A 17,380-nucleotide genomic window follows, 5' to 3' on the forward strand; every position below is an offset into this window, starting at 1 on the left:
TGGAGGCAGGTTCACCTGTCCTAACAGGTCGGGCCATGAATTTGGGGGAGAGGAGATTAAAATCAACAGAAACCAAGGCATTGGGGTTATAGTGAATCACTACCTAAATTAGGTGGATGGTAAGTGCTTTAGTAGACACAGTTTTCAGGAAAATGTTTATGAATTTTAAAATAATCCATGGTTCCAAAGTAACAGAAATGCCTAGATCCATCTGCCAACGTTTCCCTAGTGCTAAGGGAAGGGTACTGTGACAGGGCCAGGACTAAGGTAAAGTGAGGGAGGCACCCAGGATGCAAAATGTAAGGAGGCACTCCCTCAGGCTCCTGCAGCTGCAGGGCACTTATGCTGTGTATCAGAGATGACAAGAGCCCAAGAAATAGGATCCCTGGAAACAAATGGCTTAGAATTGGGGCAAAGGTGAACATTTTTGGCTCACTTTTCCCATCACTTCCAATAATACACCTGCTACCTGGAAAAGATGATGAAATATGACAGTGCCTTACATATTCAATTCACAGTTAACATCTCTGAATTAGCATTGGAATAATAAATACACTGCTTCTGGCTAAAATTAACAACTCAGGAAACAACAGATGCTGGCGAGGATGTGGAGAAATGGGCATCCCTTCTTGCACTGTTGGTGGGAATGCAAACTGGTGCAGCCACTCTGGAAAACAGTGTGGAGGTTCCACAAAAAAATTAAAAATAGAACTACCCTACGACCTCAGCAATAGCACTACTAGGAATTTATCCAAAGGATACAGGAGTGCTGATTCATAGGGGCACATGTACCCCAATGTTTATAGCAGTGCTTTCAACAATAGCCAAATTATGGAAAGAGCCTAAATGGCCATCTTTATCTGATGAATGGATAAAGAAGATGTGGTTAATATACACAATGGAATACTACTTGGCAATGAGAAAGAATGAAATCCTGCCATTTGAAACAACATGGATGAAACTGGAGGGTATTAGGCTAAGTAAATAAGTCAGTCAGAGAAAGACAGATACCATATGTTTTCACTCATGTGTGGGACTTGAGGAACTTTACAGAAGACCATGGGGGAAGGGAAGGGGAAAAAATAGTTACAAACAGAGAGGGAGGGGGGCAAACCATAAGAGACTCTTAAATACAGAGAACAAACTGAGGGTTGATGCAGGGGGTAGAGGAGAGGAGAAAATGGGTGGTGGGCATTGAGGAGGGCACTTGTTGAGACGAGCACTGGGTGTTGTATGTAAGCAAGGAACCACAGGAATCTACCCCTAATACCAAGAGCACACTGTAAACACTGCATGTTAGCCAATTTGACAATAAATTATATTAAATAAATAAATAAATACATACATACATACATACATACATACATACATACATACATACACTGCTTCTGTGACACACAGGCAAGAGACAGAGCTCCTCCTCATCCACGGTTTTGCTTTTCCCAGATCTCATTTACCCACAGTCAACCATAGCCTGGAAGCAGATGACGCTCCTCCGAGGTATCACCAGAAGGCCAATAGCCTAACGCTACATCCCAATGCCTCCCTTCATCTCCTCATGTGGGCATTGTATCACCTCACGTCATCACAAGAAGAATAAGATATTTTGAGAGAGAGACCACATTCACATAATTTTTATAACACTATATTGCTATAAGTGATCTATTCAATCATTGTTGTTAATCTCTTGATGTGCCTATTTTACAAATTAAACTTCATCATAGACACGAACGTTCAGGAATAAACAGCGAATGCATGGTCAGTGCTACCTGTGGTTTTGGGCATCTGCTGGGGGTCTTGGAATGTACCCCCCAGGATAAGGGGGGACTACTGTATAGCATACAGCTCAGACCCTGGAGCAAAAGCACCCCAAAAATTCAGATCTTGGGCTGATGATCACTAACTGCATCACCGGGGCAAGTTACTACGCCTCTGTGAGCTGCAGCTTCGTCTATACAGCAGAGATCATAACAGAGCCTCCCTCATAAGGACGTGTGTGAATTTGAGTTAAAACAGGCAAAGTGCCTGCCCAATACTAAGCACTCAGTAAGTGCTGGCTAGCAGGATGTTAGCAGGCATCATTACACTCTTAAAATCTCATAAGAATCTGAAAGAAGATCCCAGTGCAGAGCCCTAGTGATAACCCTCACCATAAGAAAATGAGACACTTTAGTGGAAAAGTCCAGGAGTCCCAGGTCTAATTTCCAGCTCTCCTTTTACCAGCCAAAGCCATCAGCATCTCTGCCCGAGCTCCCATGGTCTAACCCCCGCCTTGCCCTCCCACCACTCCCTCCTTCCTCCTGTGCCCTCAGATACTCTCCTGTCCAAACAGCAGCCAGAATGGTCCTTTAAGATCATAAATCAGTTTAATGGGTATAGAGTTTCAGTTTTGCAAGATGAAAAGAGTTCTAGAGATTGGTTATACAACAGTGTGGATGCACTTAACAGTACTGAACGATACACTTTAAAATGCCCAGCATGGTCAACTTGATGTTGTACAAATTTTATAATTAAAATTTAAAAAAAAAAAAGCATAAATTATATCAGGTCACGCCCCTGCTTCAAACCTGATGGAAATAAAATCTGAATTTCTTTTCATGGTCTAGAAAGTTCTTCCCTCCTCTTTTCCTCCCCTTCCTCCTCCCCCTTTCCCTCCCTCCCTCCCTCCTCCTTCATATCTCTCTTGTCTTTCACAATTATTGGCATACCAGCATCATCATCATCATCATCATCATCATCATCATCATTATAATTTGCAAATAACCACTGAAATGATACACTAGATCCAAGGTTCCCTCGTTGGCAATCCGGTGACTCCAATACCTTCTCTGGCAGATGGGGGAGAAGACTGACAGGCAGCTCAAACCAGCACAGCTACGATGGCATCTATGCTCACAACACCCAGCCCAGGTGCTGGAGGCTCCACAGGCTAGGGCAGCCTCGAATGCAGTGCAAGTTCAGCCTCTGCTCACATCCTGCATCCATTCCCAGCAAAAAATGGAGGCTGGAGGGTTGGTGTGAATTTGTTTCCTGAACAGTTGAGGTCTTCACTGACCTGCTGAGAGACTACTTTAAAACCCTCCTTGCAGAAACAGACTTTTTACAGAGAACACACGGCTGGTACCTGAGGGGAGGTGGGTAGAGGTATGGGGGAAACAGGTGATGGGGATTAAGGAGTGCACTTGTGATGAGCACCGGGTGATGCACGGAGGTGTTGAATCACTATACTGTACACCTGAAACTAATATTACACTCGATGTTAACCAACTGGAATTCAAATAAATACTTGTAAAAAAGATGAAAGGAAAAAAACTAAAATGAGGTTATTATGGTGGGCCCTAGTCCTGTATGACTGGTGTCCTTATAAAAAGGGACATTTGGACACAGACAAGCACATAGGGAGAATGTCTTGTGAAGACAGAGGCAGAGATGAGGTGACGCTTCTACAAGCCAAGGGTCACCAGGACTGCTGTGACCAACAGAATCTAGGAGAGCACCTGGGGCAGGTTCCCCCTCATGGCCCCGGAAGGAACCACCCTGGCGCCATCTTGATTTTGGACTTCTGGCCTCCAGGGCTGGGAGAAAGTCAATCTCTGCTATTTGAGCTGCTCAGTTTGTGGTGCTTTGTTATAGCAGCCCCCAGGAGACTCCTACAGGGAGGTTCCCGCACCACTCTTGGGTGTGACAATTCCCCAGAATGACTCTAAAAACTCATTAAAAGCTGTTGTAGTTGCACTCATGATTTACAGGGACTCACATTACAGACGAAGATCAGCCAAAGAGAGAGGCCCACAGGGCAGAGGGCAGCTGTCTCAGTCTGCTCAGGCGGATCCAGCAGGACACCACAGACCGAGTGGCTGATGAACAAACACATTTCTTTCTCACAGTTCTGGGGGCTGGAAGTCCAGGTTGAAGGCACCATCAGGTTCCCTGTCTGGTGAGAACCTGCTTCCTGGTTCACAGATGGCCATATTCTCACTGTGTCCTTACATGGAGCAGGGACCAGGGAGCTCTCTGGGGCTCCTCTTATAGTGCTCATTCTGCTCATAGGGACTGCACCCTCATCACCTCTTCCCCTCCCAAAGGCCCTGCCTTCCCAAACCATTACTCTGGGGAGTAGGGTTTCAGCATATGGATTTGAGGGAACACAGGCATTAGTCTATCACACCAGAGAAACACCAAACATGACATAGATAGATAGATAGATAGATAGAAAATAGATACATAGATACATACATAGATGATAGATAGGAAATATATAGATACATAGATAGATGATAGATAGATAGATAGGAAATAGATACATAGATACATAGATACATAGATGATAGATAGATAGATAGATAGATAGATAGACAGACAGATAGGAAATAGATACATAGATACATAGATGATAGATAGATAGATAGATAGATAGATAGGAGATAGATAGATGGATAGATGGATATATTTTATATACATCCTGCTTCTAGCCTCACAGACCCTTTAATGCTTGTACTTCCCTTTCTACTATCTCCACCCTCTTCCTCTAACAGACATGTAATTCAGGGATCACTGTTTTCTTCCTTTTTTGCCATTTTAATTCTTCTTAACACAGAGAAGCAGCCAATAAGGCAGAGGGCAGAGGAACCGGCTGGAGCACACGAATTGCTGGTGTGAGAGAGCTTCTGGGCATCAGCAGTGGAGGGGGGTGTTTCACTAGTGATTTGAACGACACAAGCTTACAAAGTATGGCGAAGCTTAGAAACATTCAAAGCACTGCTTCATCCAGAGAAACGGAATGTTCGATGCAGCTATTTCATGACTGAGAGGCTCTGAAATCTGGAATGATGGCAAGAACCCACAGGTGATAGCTGACAGAAAATTAGATATTGGTTTGCAGCCCAACATTATGTGATTGTTCAGAGTCGGATGTGGGGGGAGACGCTATTATTTGTTTTTAATAGGAAAAGTCTACAGATGCCGTTTTTGGAAAACAGTACTGTCGTCGACTGCCTCATTGCCTCATGTACACAGGTAGAGAAAAAGTGAAGGGTGTCCAGAGGGGAGCAATGAGACCGAGGAAAGGGCTGTAGAGACAAGTTAACGTGAAGACAGCAGGGAGCATGGTGCCTGTGGAGCACGGCTGCCGTGGCCCCAGGTGAAGGGGAGTGAGCAGACGATGGATATTTGGAAGGCGTCCACATCCTCGATAGAGAGGGTGTACATAGCTCATACTATGGTGTTTAAATTAGTCCTAATCAAGTGCAATTAAGAAATCTGTTGTTAGGGTTGAAATCCCGGAAACCTTAAACCACATATTCCACTGGGGTGCGGACAAGTAACGGCCCTTGCAGGTGCTCAGTCTGGCCCAGGATGCTTTTCCTCTTGAACTTGGCCTGACAGCCTTTTTCAGTAATTCAGGTCTCAGCTTAGGTGTCACCTGCTCAGAGAAGAACTTGACCTCTCTCACAGAACACGTTCTCCCTCCACCTATGGGCGTCACTGCGGACAGCCTGACTTTAATGATGTCACAGAGCAATATGAAATTCTCTTCCTCGTTGAATTCTTTGCTTCCTTAGTATCTGACTCTCCCGCTAGAATGTTTACTCCACCAGATCAGGGGTCTTGCCTGTCATATTCATGTCCAGATTCCACTACTCTAATTATTCCAATCACTGCTCACATTCCTAGAGCAGCCAAGTCATGGCAAGCACTCCATTAAATGGAAGACATTTCCACATTAATATACTTAGGCTGTGCAATAACCTAGATTTTGTTATTTCCATCTTTTTGGAAAAGAAGAAACTTGAGACCCAGAAAGGTTGGGTGACTCCTCCAAGGTTTCACAGCTGTAAGTGCCTGGGCTGGGACCTGAACCCAGGTACTAGCTTTATAGTGAATACTGTGAACCACTGCACCACACAGTGTGTAGCCAATAAACATGTATTTTTTAAATTTATTTTTATTTATTTTTAATTTTTTAATGTTTATTTATTTTTGAGAGAGAGAGACAGAGCATGAGCTGGGGAGGGGCAGAGAGAGGGAGACACAGAATCCGAAGCAGGCTCCAGGCTCTGAGCCGTCAGCACAGAGCCCAAAGCAGGGCTTGAACCCATGAACCATGAGATCATGACCTAAGCTGAAGTCAGTCACTTAACCAACTGGGCCACCCAGGCGCCCTGCCAATAAACATGTATTGAATGAATGAATCGATCAGCACAAGAGTGAACAAATGCATGAGGTTTTGAATCCAGAACCTCTGCCCATAGCAGACAGTAAGAAACGTACTGAGGTTCTCACAGCTCTGTTCAGCAGGAACCATCCAGATATCATCCAACTGCAGAGGTGTTCCCAGGGTTAATTACCTGTGTGGTGCTGAAGAGGATCTCCATGCCCTGAGCTGCCAGGAAGGCCTCCCTGCCAGACCGGAGGTTGGCAATGTGCTTGAGGCAGAGCAGAAGCATCCGGCGGATCAGCACATAGGTATTGGCTGTGTCATGGCCGTGCCAGTCCTGGTGCAGCCTGAGCAAGCTGGTGACATAGCCTCTGTTCACAGCCCTGCGGCTGTTAGACTCTGAAACCAATGGGAAAGGTGATGTCAATGACAGATTCTCCTGGCTGCACCTGCCTGAGGATGCCCCGATGTACCTCCCGCAAGATTCTTATTATAAAGGGACTAATAATAACTTTCCACTGGAGAAAACTGGCAGATGTCACCTTCATTGAGTGATCAACATGGACATCACCATGTGTGTTGTGCTGAGAAAAACACAGCATCATTTCTATGGTGTTTCTGCCCAAAATGTATAGCCTGAATTTAACCATGAGGAAAACCAGCAAACCCAAAATGAGGGGCATGCTACTAGTGATCTGATCTATACTCTTCAAAAATGTCAAGGTCATGAAAGGAAAAAAAAAAAAAAAGGAAGGGAAAAGACAAAGAAAAGAGAAATAAAGAGAGAAACAGGAAGGAAGGAAGGAAGGAAGGAAGGAAGGAAGGAAGGAAGGAAGGAAGGAATTCGGCTAAAGTATTTATATAATATGTAGGTACAATGTAGAATTATAATTTAGATCCTAGGCTAGAAATAATTTTTTTTTCTTTTGCTCCAAAAGGCATTAGAGATGCATTTGGTAAAATTTGAATAAGGTCTATAAATTAGAAGTATTGTATCGATGTACATTAGATTTTGGTAAACTGTGGCTATGTAAAAGAAAATCCTGTGCTTAGGAAATTCACAATAGGAATATGTGAAAGTCTGTAACTTATTCTTAAAAAGTTCAGAAAAAAACTGTAATAGTTAGGGGGGTGGGATGAATGAGGGAGAGACAGAGACATTTCCACCAGATTTCCATTCTTCTCTTCCTAAATCTCAGTGGACCTAGGGTATTGTCATTGGGTTGAGCAAATTATAAGATTTAGTCTTGGAAGAAGACCCTGAATGAGACATGATATCTGAAAGGCTATCATGTGTAACAGCTATATTGTGTTTTTCCTAAAGAGCACAGAAGCCAGCTTATGGATAATCAAGGTCTGGCTCAGTCCAAGAAAGGAATTCCTCATAGTCAAGACTATTCAACAAGAGAATGGACTCTATGTGGAAATGGACATCCGGGCACTAACAATGTTAAGACAGGGGTGGGAAGCCCACTCAGCAGGATGTGGTATGGGGTTTTCTTACATCTGATGGGGAACATAATAGAGTGCTTTTCTGGTTCCCTTCACGTCTACACAATTTCTCTTTGTTGACTGAATGATCCTGGTGGAGGCCTCCCATGAGACACACCCTAGTGCACAAAGTCCTAATTTTCCCAAGAGATACTTTAAATTCTCCTTGAAGAAACACAGAGGAAAAGGAGTCCAAGAATCCTGTCTCAACACTTAACATATGCCCCTTTCCAGCTGAACCTCCTCGGGCTACTGGCTTGGTGGACAAATGTGTCCCAGCCCACATATACCCCAGAGACGTCTGGTCATCTCTGCTTGTGTGGACAAGGTGCATTGGGAGGCTATCACCAGCCGACTCTCAGCACAAATGCCCAAATCTTGCAGCCCTGCTCTCATTACCACATTTCTCCATTACCCCCACCGTTCACGCTGGCTTATGAGACAATATAGGCTTCTGGCCGAGGGTGTGTGAGACAGATCCCCTGAGCCGTAATTGGAGAAGCAAATTTCAGCTCAAAGTCAGATTTTTTTCCCTAAGACCATGTAAGTACACATAAGTGAAAAAATAACACAAAAACTCAGGGCTTTATTCCAGAGGGGTTTTCTCATAATATTAAAGAAATTCTTTTGTTGTTGTTGTTGCTTTCTGTGAGTTTGTCAAATTCTAAGTTGTCAGGCTTCACTGAGCCCCACTGAGATTTTTGAGCCATTTGTACAGTTGGGATCAGTGTTGTTTGTTTGTTTGTTTGTTTGTTTGTTTAATTTTTTTGTTTTTTCACTTTTACAACATTTCATTCAGCCATGACCCTGAACTGAGGGTGATGAGCTTTGTTTGCCAGGTGATGTGTTTGCAGAAGGTTTAAATCGCTGTCATTACCTCCTTTAATGAATTATTCTTTTGCATCAACCGTATTTCTCTCCTTGGCTGGTTGCAGCCACAAAGCACCAGAGTTCTTTACTGCCTGAATGAGGTTCCAGCCTATCCAATATCTGACGTTTAAAAGAAAATCGAGGATTAAGTAGGAGGTATTAAAGTATCACCCGCTGGAAAGATGCCAGAATAGCAAACACAGTGGACAGAGGCCCCGTGGGCACAGAGAGGTTAAGGTCTTCTGTCTTTTATCTATTTTAAGGGTATGAGACTAATAATGTGTTATCTTAATGACCTTCATCCCCTACTCTTTGGAGGGGTAGGGGGCAGGGATAATGGGGAAAAAATCTTTAATTGTCTCAGAGAAAAATCCCTTATCAAATCCTAATGATTTTATTCATGATTTCCCGTTAATCCTCAACAAGCTGCCGTGTTTACTAACATCGAAAATGGCTACACCTCCTTCCCCGCTGACCCCACCTCAGTCAATCTTTCTCTAAGAATGGCTTGCAGAGTTTTGCAAAAGTCAATATGCCTCAAAAACCCTCAGCAAACTGAGGAAGAGCAAATGTGGAGAAGAGCTAAGACTGAAATGAGGGTCACCGAGATCAGTGATATGCAGGAGTTCTAGAAGATCTGAGAGGGAAACAGTGCTTCTCTAGGGGCCAAATAGCCATGAGAAAATGTTTTGGGTGAATGCAGGGTTCAGGGCAGGAGAGGGCTCCAGGTCCCCTGACCCTCTTCAAAACAGATCAGCTGCACTTAAGTCTGTTTATATAAAGGACTTTCTACTAAGATTTCCTTGGGAAAAAAATTCCTGCTCAATTTTTTTAAGATTTCTCAAGTAGATTGGTTTATCTTAAACTTCTAGGAGTTTGGGGGTAGGTTGGACAGAGAGGAGATTTGAGTTTAATATCTCACTCCTCACTCCCACCCCATCTCAAAGGCACTCTCAGTGCCCTGTCTCCATCCTGTTGAATGTCTTCTCTGGCCAGTTTTCTTTTGGCAAATCCATGAACTCAACCTTGACCTTCCCTCTAATTCACCCTCTTATATTCTACTACTTCTGCCTCTCCAGATTATATTATCCTCCAGAATGAAGTCTGTGTAGCTAATTATGTCTGAAATGTTACCTAGCAATATTCTTATTTTTACCCCCACGTATTTCTTCATTGAGGTTCAGATGTTTTTTTTTTTCTTCTTTTGGCTCAGACCCCATCGATGCAGATTTTTACACTCAGGTAAAAAGAAAAAAAATAAATAACTGGAAGGGAATGTGCCAAGATATCACTAGTACTTACAGAGGAGGAAAAGACTGAGGATTCTATTTGCTTTAGACTTTTTAGATTCAATTTAGGCTTTTCTGTAGTTCTTATTCCCCACATACTCTACGATGCATTTTACTAATCAGGAGCAGTAAAAAATATTACCTTTTTGACAGGAGGTCCTTAGACTATTGGTCATGCCATGTTGTAAATGCCTGTGGGCAGGGTGAACGGCCCCTAGGTTACTACAGCAACCAACTCCCTTTTTTACTCTTACCCCATCCCCTTCAAAAGTGAATTACCTGCCTACTCCCTGAAGTCATTTGAAACCCTGATCATCTCTATAGAGATGTTTATCCTTATAAAGAGGAAAGTCTAGATGCCTTCAAGACTCAAAGATTGACTGTCTCATGGGGAACAGTCAGCCCCATGCCAGGCTGGTGGAGAAATGCTCTGTGACCCAGATTATTATACCTGCAAGCAGTCCACGCCTCTGCCACTGTTCCTTGGCAGAACCAAAGAAAATTTTCATCTCTGCTCTTCACTTCCCATATCTGGGAATTTCATCAGCCCTTTTAGGGTCAAGTGATGACTTAAAGCAGAGGCCGCGTGGGAACCTGCGGCAGAGCAACAAACCAAACAACACAATAGCCGCGCTCTCAGATGAGACGGACACATTACTGCAGACCTCTAAACTCTGCCATCCCTTAGTCACCCACCCTTCATGGCCTCGATGGGCCTGCTTTGCAGGCAGAGCTTCCAGGTGTCTGCTTTCTTTTGGGACTCCTTGTACCTGGCCAGGAACTCCACCACTCTCCAGCTGTGTGGACTTGAACCTGTCAGTTCACTGTTGTATCACTAAGTCTTTATCTGAATGACAAAACTAATAATATCCCTTCCTGGGGAGTTGTTGAGAAAATTACATGAGATAATACATACAAAGTTGATAGCTCCATGCCTGACGCATACTAAGCACCCAATACCTGTTACCCATTATGACTGTCATTATCAACATGATAAGCAAAATCTACTTATGGCTCCAACTTCCCCTCTATTACTATGGACAACAAAGTGCCAAATGCTCGGGATATGAACATATTCTTTTCGACAGCTTCATTCAAGAACAGGAGCTCCAGGGTCACATAGCTGTTGATTTGAATGTTGGCTCTACCAGTTACCAGCTCTGAAACCTCAGTTCAGTTGCTTAGTCACTCTCAACTATATTTCCATCATCCGCAAAGAGTAAAGCAAGATAAAAAAAGATTAATTACAACATCAGCCCTACAAGCTCATTAGAGGGAATAAATGCTTAGCATAGCACCCGGCACAAAGCTTGTGCTCGATAAATGAGAATTCCCTTCCCCATAAGGATGACATCAAACTTCACATACCTTTTACCGGTGATAATTCCCCAAGGAAAAGGTTCTAAATAAGTAAAATGTATAGTCAAGTGTCTTCAGTCTCTGTGTAACATAGTTGACTTCTCACCCCAAAATATCCACCAGTTTTACGTTGCTGCCCATCTATCCTTAGACATCCTGATAGAGACACACTGAGGGTCACACCCCAATTTATCCCAGGTGTCCTTACAGAAAAGTCCATAATGCAGACCTTTATTGTTGCCCTCTCTGGTAAAATTTACCTCAGTTGGGTCCCATTACACCAAAGCTTTTTATAGAGGACTGGCTAATGTTCTAAGATCCTCTTGACTGATAATGCTTAACTGGCTAACAGCCCATCCCTGCCTTTGATAAGGCACATAGGAGTAAGAATAAATACAAGGATTCCAGGCTCCCATCATTCTTGAGAACAGAAATTATCTTCAGCCACACAGCGTACTATGACATTACCATCCCAAGAACTTCTTGCCCAGGGTGATTAAATAGCTTTATCCTCTGTTTTAGGAATTTCATGAAAATCCATTCATATGAACTATTGACAATTCAGCTAGTCCTTTTCGGGATAGTGGTCCCTTCTCAGAGCTGAAGACCACTGAACTGTACATACCAAATGTCCATTTACTCTTCAAAGTTTGCTTCCAAACCCTCTCTGTGCTATGTCCCCCAACTCTGAGCAACTACATCACAAACATTGCCTGATCCCAACCAGGACCCCACACTGAAAGACCCACTTTGGGTGTGCCTGGGTGGCTCAGTTGGTTAAGCGTCTGACTTCAGCTCAGGTCATGGTCTCATGGTTTGTGAGTTCAAGCCCCGCATTGGGCTCTGTGCTGACAGCTTGGAGCCTGGAGCTTGCTTCAGATTCTGTGTCTCCCTCTTTCTCGGCCCCTCCCCCCATCTCAAAAAATAAAACATTAAAAAAAAATTTTTTTAAAGAAAGACCCACTTTGCACACAGTACTCTCATTCTATAATAACCACCCGAGAACTCCCCCTTGAGGGACATTATTAAAACTCAAGGTAATGGTGACCTTAACTATGGGAAACAATATGCTTGGCTTTGTAACACATTACTTTTGTGGTCTTTACAGGGAGTCAATTTAGAAGATATTTCTGGACAAAGCAGGCTTTTACTAAGACTTATAAATCATATTATATGAACAACGAGCTGCCTACTCTGCCATTATAACACCATTTACAATTACGGAGTATTTATTTACTGAATGTTTCCTATGTTCTCAGTACTGGGTTAATCATTTTACATGATTACCTCATTTATCTCATGGAAATGCTTTGAGATAAGCATTATCTTCCTCCTTTTACAAATTAAGGCACAGGGGCTGGGAGAAGTCAGACAACTCACTGAAGCCCTTAGAGCTCACAAAAGCCCTATCCATGATTCCAGTGGAACTCCCCATCTGCCACCAAAGATGAAATCCCACACTGTTACTCCCAAAGCAATGATAGTTTACACTTTTTTGCACCCAAAAAAAGCCCTTTAGCTGTTGCCAGAGTAACCAACTTCTTGAGGAAGGTTCCTGAAAAACTACTGGAGATAAAGCCAGTGAACACCTGAAGCCTGGGGTGCTTGAGGGGAGTGGCTTGCAGCCAATTTTACCTTGGCTCAGCCCTTCCACGCACCCAACTTCTCTGTTCCCTCCCAGGCCCCTAAGTTGTGAGGAGAGTTTATTTTTAATAGGAAACTTGACAAGATTTAAAGGTCCCAGGACACCTGTGGCTCTTCAGGTCACTGGAGGAGGTGTTTGGGAGTCTCCCTGACTCTCAGCCAGTGATTCCATGAGGCCAGTCCAGAAGCCAGGCTCTGATGGGAGTGCTGTGCTGTGGAGCAGGAGGGAACAGGCCAGCTCTCATGGGCTCCTCCCCCTGGTGGCTGCAGCAGGTCTCGCTCACAAAGAAGGAGCAGAAGTACATGTACTGAGACAGGGCTAATCTTAATGTCATTGATGGTGGAAATTCTACATGACTATCATTAGCCCAAATAAGAATGATGCTATTGAATTAGCTTGCAGGGATCCTTTTTTTTCTCTTTTTAGAATAGATGCATTTCAGGAAACTTGACTATAAAGTAAATTTTGATTTCAACTGAAGGTGTTTTCCCACTGACCGCCTTTAAAAAATGAAAGATGCTTTTCCTAAGCCCCAGAAATCAGGGCTGAGAGGCATTAGAGAATATCCTTCACAGCAGTTTTCAATCTAGACTCTTGCATTGCTTTTATTTTTCAGTCGCTAATTCTTTCTAATACCTCTCCGTAGATATGTTCCCAAACCCTAGGAATTTCTCCACTCTCAGGAAAGCCTCGGAATCCACATCTTCCTTTTCTGCTAGCCCTTGGTGAGAACCATGTCTAAGGAAGGGCGTTAGGCTGGGATGCTAAAAGACAAGGTGGTACCATCATGGACATACTCCAGACAGCACACCACACACCTGCGGTTCAGGGCTCGCCATTCCCCACGATGGATCAATCTCATCTTGTACTTTATCAATTCTAAGGAATGTATTTTTTCACACTGGCATTTCCAAAATTAAGGTGCTTCTAACCGATGATAGTGTTTCCATTATAACTGGCAGTGTTTTTTCACTCAGTGGTACGTAAAAAGTTGTACATCTTATAGTCCATGACATCTTAGGTTTGAGGAAATATGATTCACTTTTCAATATTGTTAGTCTGAAAATTCTCTAAAAGGACTTCATTCCCAGCAAGAGGTTATCACTTGAGAGGTTTTCTCTGCATATGCAAATATGCAGAGGCATTTGGTCCTGAAAGCCAGATCCTGCTGTAGTGAGGTACTCAGTAAACTGTCAACTGAAATTATGCTCATATTCCCCACATCCAAGGCACCACCATTACTTCATTCAACAAACACTTACTTAGCAAGTACTATGCACCAGCATATGCCAGGCACTGTTCTAAGCATTGGGGTACTACAGTAGGAGATGGGCTAGACCATGGCTTGTTTCCCATGGGGGAGCTGGAGAGACACACATCTAAATAGGCACACACACAAAGGGGAAAAAAATAATTTCAGATAGTGACAAGTACTACAGGGCAAAATAAAGAACAATGGTAGAGGGGTCCCTGGGTGGCTCAGTTGGTTAAACATCCAACTCTTGATTTCGGCTCAGGTCATAACCTCATAGTTTGTGAGTTCAAGCCCCATGTTGGTCTCCACACTGACAAGTCGGAGCCTACTTGGGATTCTCTCTCCCTCTTCCTCTGCCCCTACCCCATGCATGCACTCTCTCTCTCTCAAAATAAATAAACATTTTTTAAAATTTTTAAATGTTCTTTATTTATTTTTGAGAGAGAGAGAGAGAGAGAGAGAGAGAGAGATGGAGCAAGAACAGCAGAGAGGCAGAGAGAGAGACACACACACAGAATCTGAAGCAGACTCATCACAGAGCCTGATGTGGGGCTCAAACTCATGAACCGTGATCATGACCTGAGCCAAAGTCAGATGCTTAACCGACTGAGCCACCCAGGTGCCCCAATAAATAAACTTTAAAAAAAAATAGTAATGGTAGAGTGACTAAAGGCGCAACTACTCTAGATTGGGTGGTCAAGGAAAAGACCCTTCAAGGAGACGGTATTAGTGCTGAGATCTGAATGATAAGAACGAATCAGGAAGGAGAGATCTGGTGGCAGAAAATTCCAGAAATCTTGAGAGGAAAGCAAATGGAGAAGCCCAAACTTGGTGTACAGATAACAAAAAGTCTGCAGCCAAAGCGGGTAGAAAAAGTGAGACAAGAGTAGGAGATTATTGAAAAGGAGCGTAGGGATCAGAATGAGTGACCTCTGCCATTTTGACATCCATCATGGCAGGTTGTGTAAAAGTGGAGGGATATGTCACGCTGAGATTTTCTCACTCTCCTTTTTGTTATTTGTTTTTGTAATCTCTGCAAGAAAGCACTTAAGAATGATCATCTTTGCCTGGACCTCAATTTTTCCAGGTGCTTTCCTACCCATCCCAACTTTTATTTTGAGTCTAGACTTCGGTAGGGAAAGAAACACTTGCCAAGACCCAAGACAAGCCACTGTCCCATCTGAGTCCCTGCAGAAAACCTTCCTGGTTTCACTGTCTTTCCATCGTCAACTCATCAGAAGATGATACTTGAAGAGGAGAGCCAGGATTTACACCAGAAAGAAGAAAGCTGAGACCTTCCCCGTTGCTTTTCTCTGTCAATTGCTAAGTGAGATACCAGTCTGTCGGTGGCGTTGCCTGCTTCTGGCCAGGGACAGAGGAACAGTGATATCAGCGGGAAACACACCCGCAAAGTGAGGCAACATCCCATGCCAATCTGTACATGCTGCAGTATGCCTCCGGCCCTGGAGGGGGCGCTGCAGGAAGGCGGGAGCGTGTGCCTCCGCGCTGCTGGCTAAGACTGCCCTCTGGCCTTAGGGCGTTCAACAGCACAGCGGTAAGGAAGCACGGGACCCTAGCCTTGTGCTCCCTGGTTCCAGCTTGAGTCCTGTCACCCCTGATGCATCTGGTCCTCTCTCCTATCACCCAGACTGTACTCACAGTAGACTCTTATGGGGGCCCTCTGCCTCCAGCTCTCCTCCATGGCCCAACACATCTTACTAAAGCACAACTCTCAGTCTGTCATCCCCTAATCAATAATAGATAGATAGATAGATAGATTAGATAATGTGATGGCTGCAATGAAAGCTGGGAGTCTGGGGATGCCAGGTGGGGTCTGGTGTTCCCTGGGTCATACTGTATGGGTGGCAGTGCTTACTTTGCTGTGCGCCCCTGGGATTGGGGCAGGGGCTCAGGGAGAGGCTGAGCGGGGTCTCCAACCGCCCCTGCCACTACAGCAGCCTCACCATCATCCGTGTGCATGCAGTGGTCCTGGGAAGCATTTCATTTAGGCAAACTCTTATTTCTTAGGAAAAAAAAAAAAAAAAGATATGAAATTCTCTGGAAGTGAAATGAACGTATGGATTTTAATGCCAATATGTCAGGTTCCTATTACACAATCTTGGGCAAGTCAGTCAACCCCTTTGAGCCCCGATGTTTTCTCTACAGAACAGTTTCTCAGCCTTGCACGATTGCCTTTTGGGGCTGGATATTCTCATTTCCTGGGGAGCAGGAGTGGGGACTGCAGGATGTTGGGTGGCATCCTGGTCTTACTCACTAGATATGGCAACCAAAACGTGCCAAATGTCCCCTCCGGGGCAAAATCGCTCATGTCGAGAATCACTATACAATAGTTAAATATTTGCCTGTCTTGCAAGACTATGTAAAGATTAAATGGGATAATACATGAAAAGGTGCTTTGTAAACTGCTAATATTAGAGTCTGGAGGAAACACCTGACTTACACCTCGACATAAACAAATAATTGTACAGTCGATCCTGAATGTGATGAAGAAGTTACTGTGCACCTTCAGAGCCGGGAGATGTTTATCTTTTTTGTCTATCTCTTTAAATCTCTGTGATACTTTATCTTTGTCAATCCATAGCCAGTCATTTATTATGCCAGGATGATACAAGTTCTAAAGTCTAAAACATTTAGAGCTCAGCAACCTTGGATGTTAACCCCTGATTCCCTAGAATGGAAACTAAATAAGGGTATTCAGTTGGGTCAACTGAACGGGCCAGATATGCTGAATTCAATGATTTATCTATTCCTTTTGCAGAAAAAGCTTCTAGAGGGAAGACAGAGGCTGAAAGCAATTGTGTCTCATTCAATACTCAGGGGATATGTTAGGAGATGAATTTACATTGCAATAGGCTTTATGCCTTTGTAGGATCAATTCCTGAAATTCCCAGGATTTTCCAAATGGTGGTGATAATAAAGTGAGACGTGATCTTTACGGAGATGTACTAAGATCTAGCATTATGCTCCTACCACATGTACATCACCCTGTTTAAATCTTATTAATTATCCTTGGAGGGTATCGTTTTCCCCACTTTACACATGAAGTGGTTCCAGCACAGTCACTAAGGAACACACCCAGAGGGGCTCTGATTGGAATCCACAGAAGATCAGAGCCAGCTTCGAGACCACTATCCAAACACTATTCTCCACAAGGTCTTATCCTTTCAGAGAATAAGTGGTTTGAGCTTTTAGCAAACACACACCCTTCACACATGACCCTGAGCCTCCTTAAGGAGGCATTCACACTGTTGTCAAAGGAACACCTTGGCTCAAACTTACAGGCAGATAATCAA

General features: G+C 43.7%; 1 protein-coding gene across 1 annotated transcript in view; it reads right to left on the reverse strand.

Annotated features, from left to right (window-relative positions):
• Nucleotides 1-17,380, reverse strand: part of AGBL1 (AGBL carboxypeptidase 1) — a 754,644-nt gene that overhangs the window by 600,429 nt on the left and 136,835 nt on the right. Inside the window, exon 7 of the mRNA XM_078448995.2 lies at nucleotides 6,348-6,556. Coding sequence (XP_078305121.2) covers nucleotides 6,348-6,556 — 209 coding nt within the window. The remainder of the gene's footprint in view (nucleotides 1-6,347; nucleotides 6,557-17,380) is intronic.

This window comes from Panthera onca, chromosome B3 (assembly GCF_046562875.1).
Source record: "Panthera onca isolate mPanOnc1 chromosome B3, mPanOnc1 haplotype 2, whole genome shotgun sequence".
In the NCBI taxonomy this organism is placed as follows: domain Eukaryota; kingdom Metazoa; phylum Chordata; class Mammalia; order Carnivora; family Felidae; genus Panthera; species Panthera onca.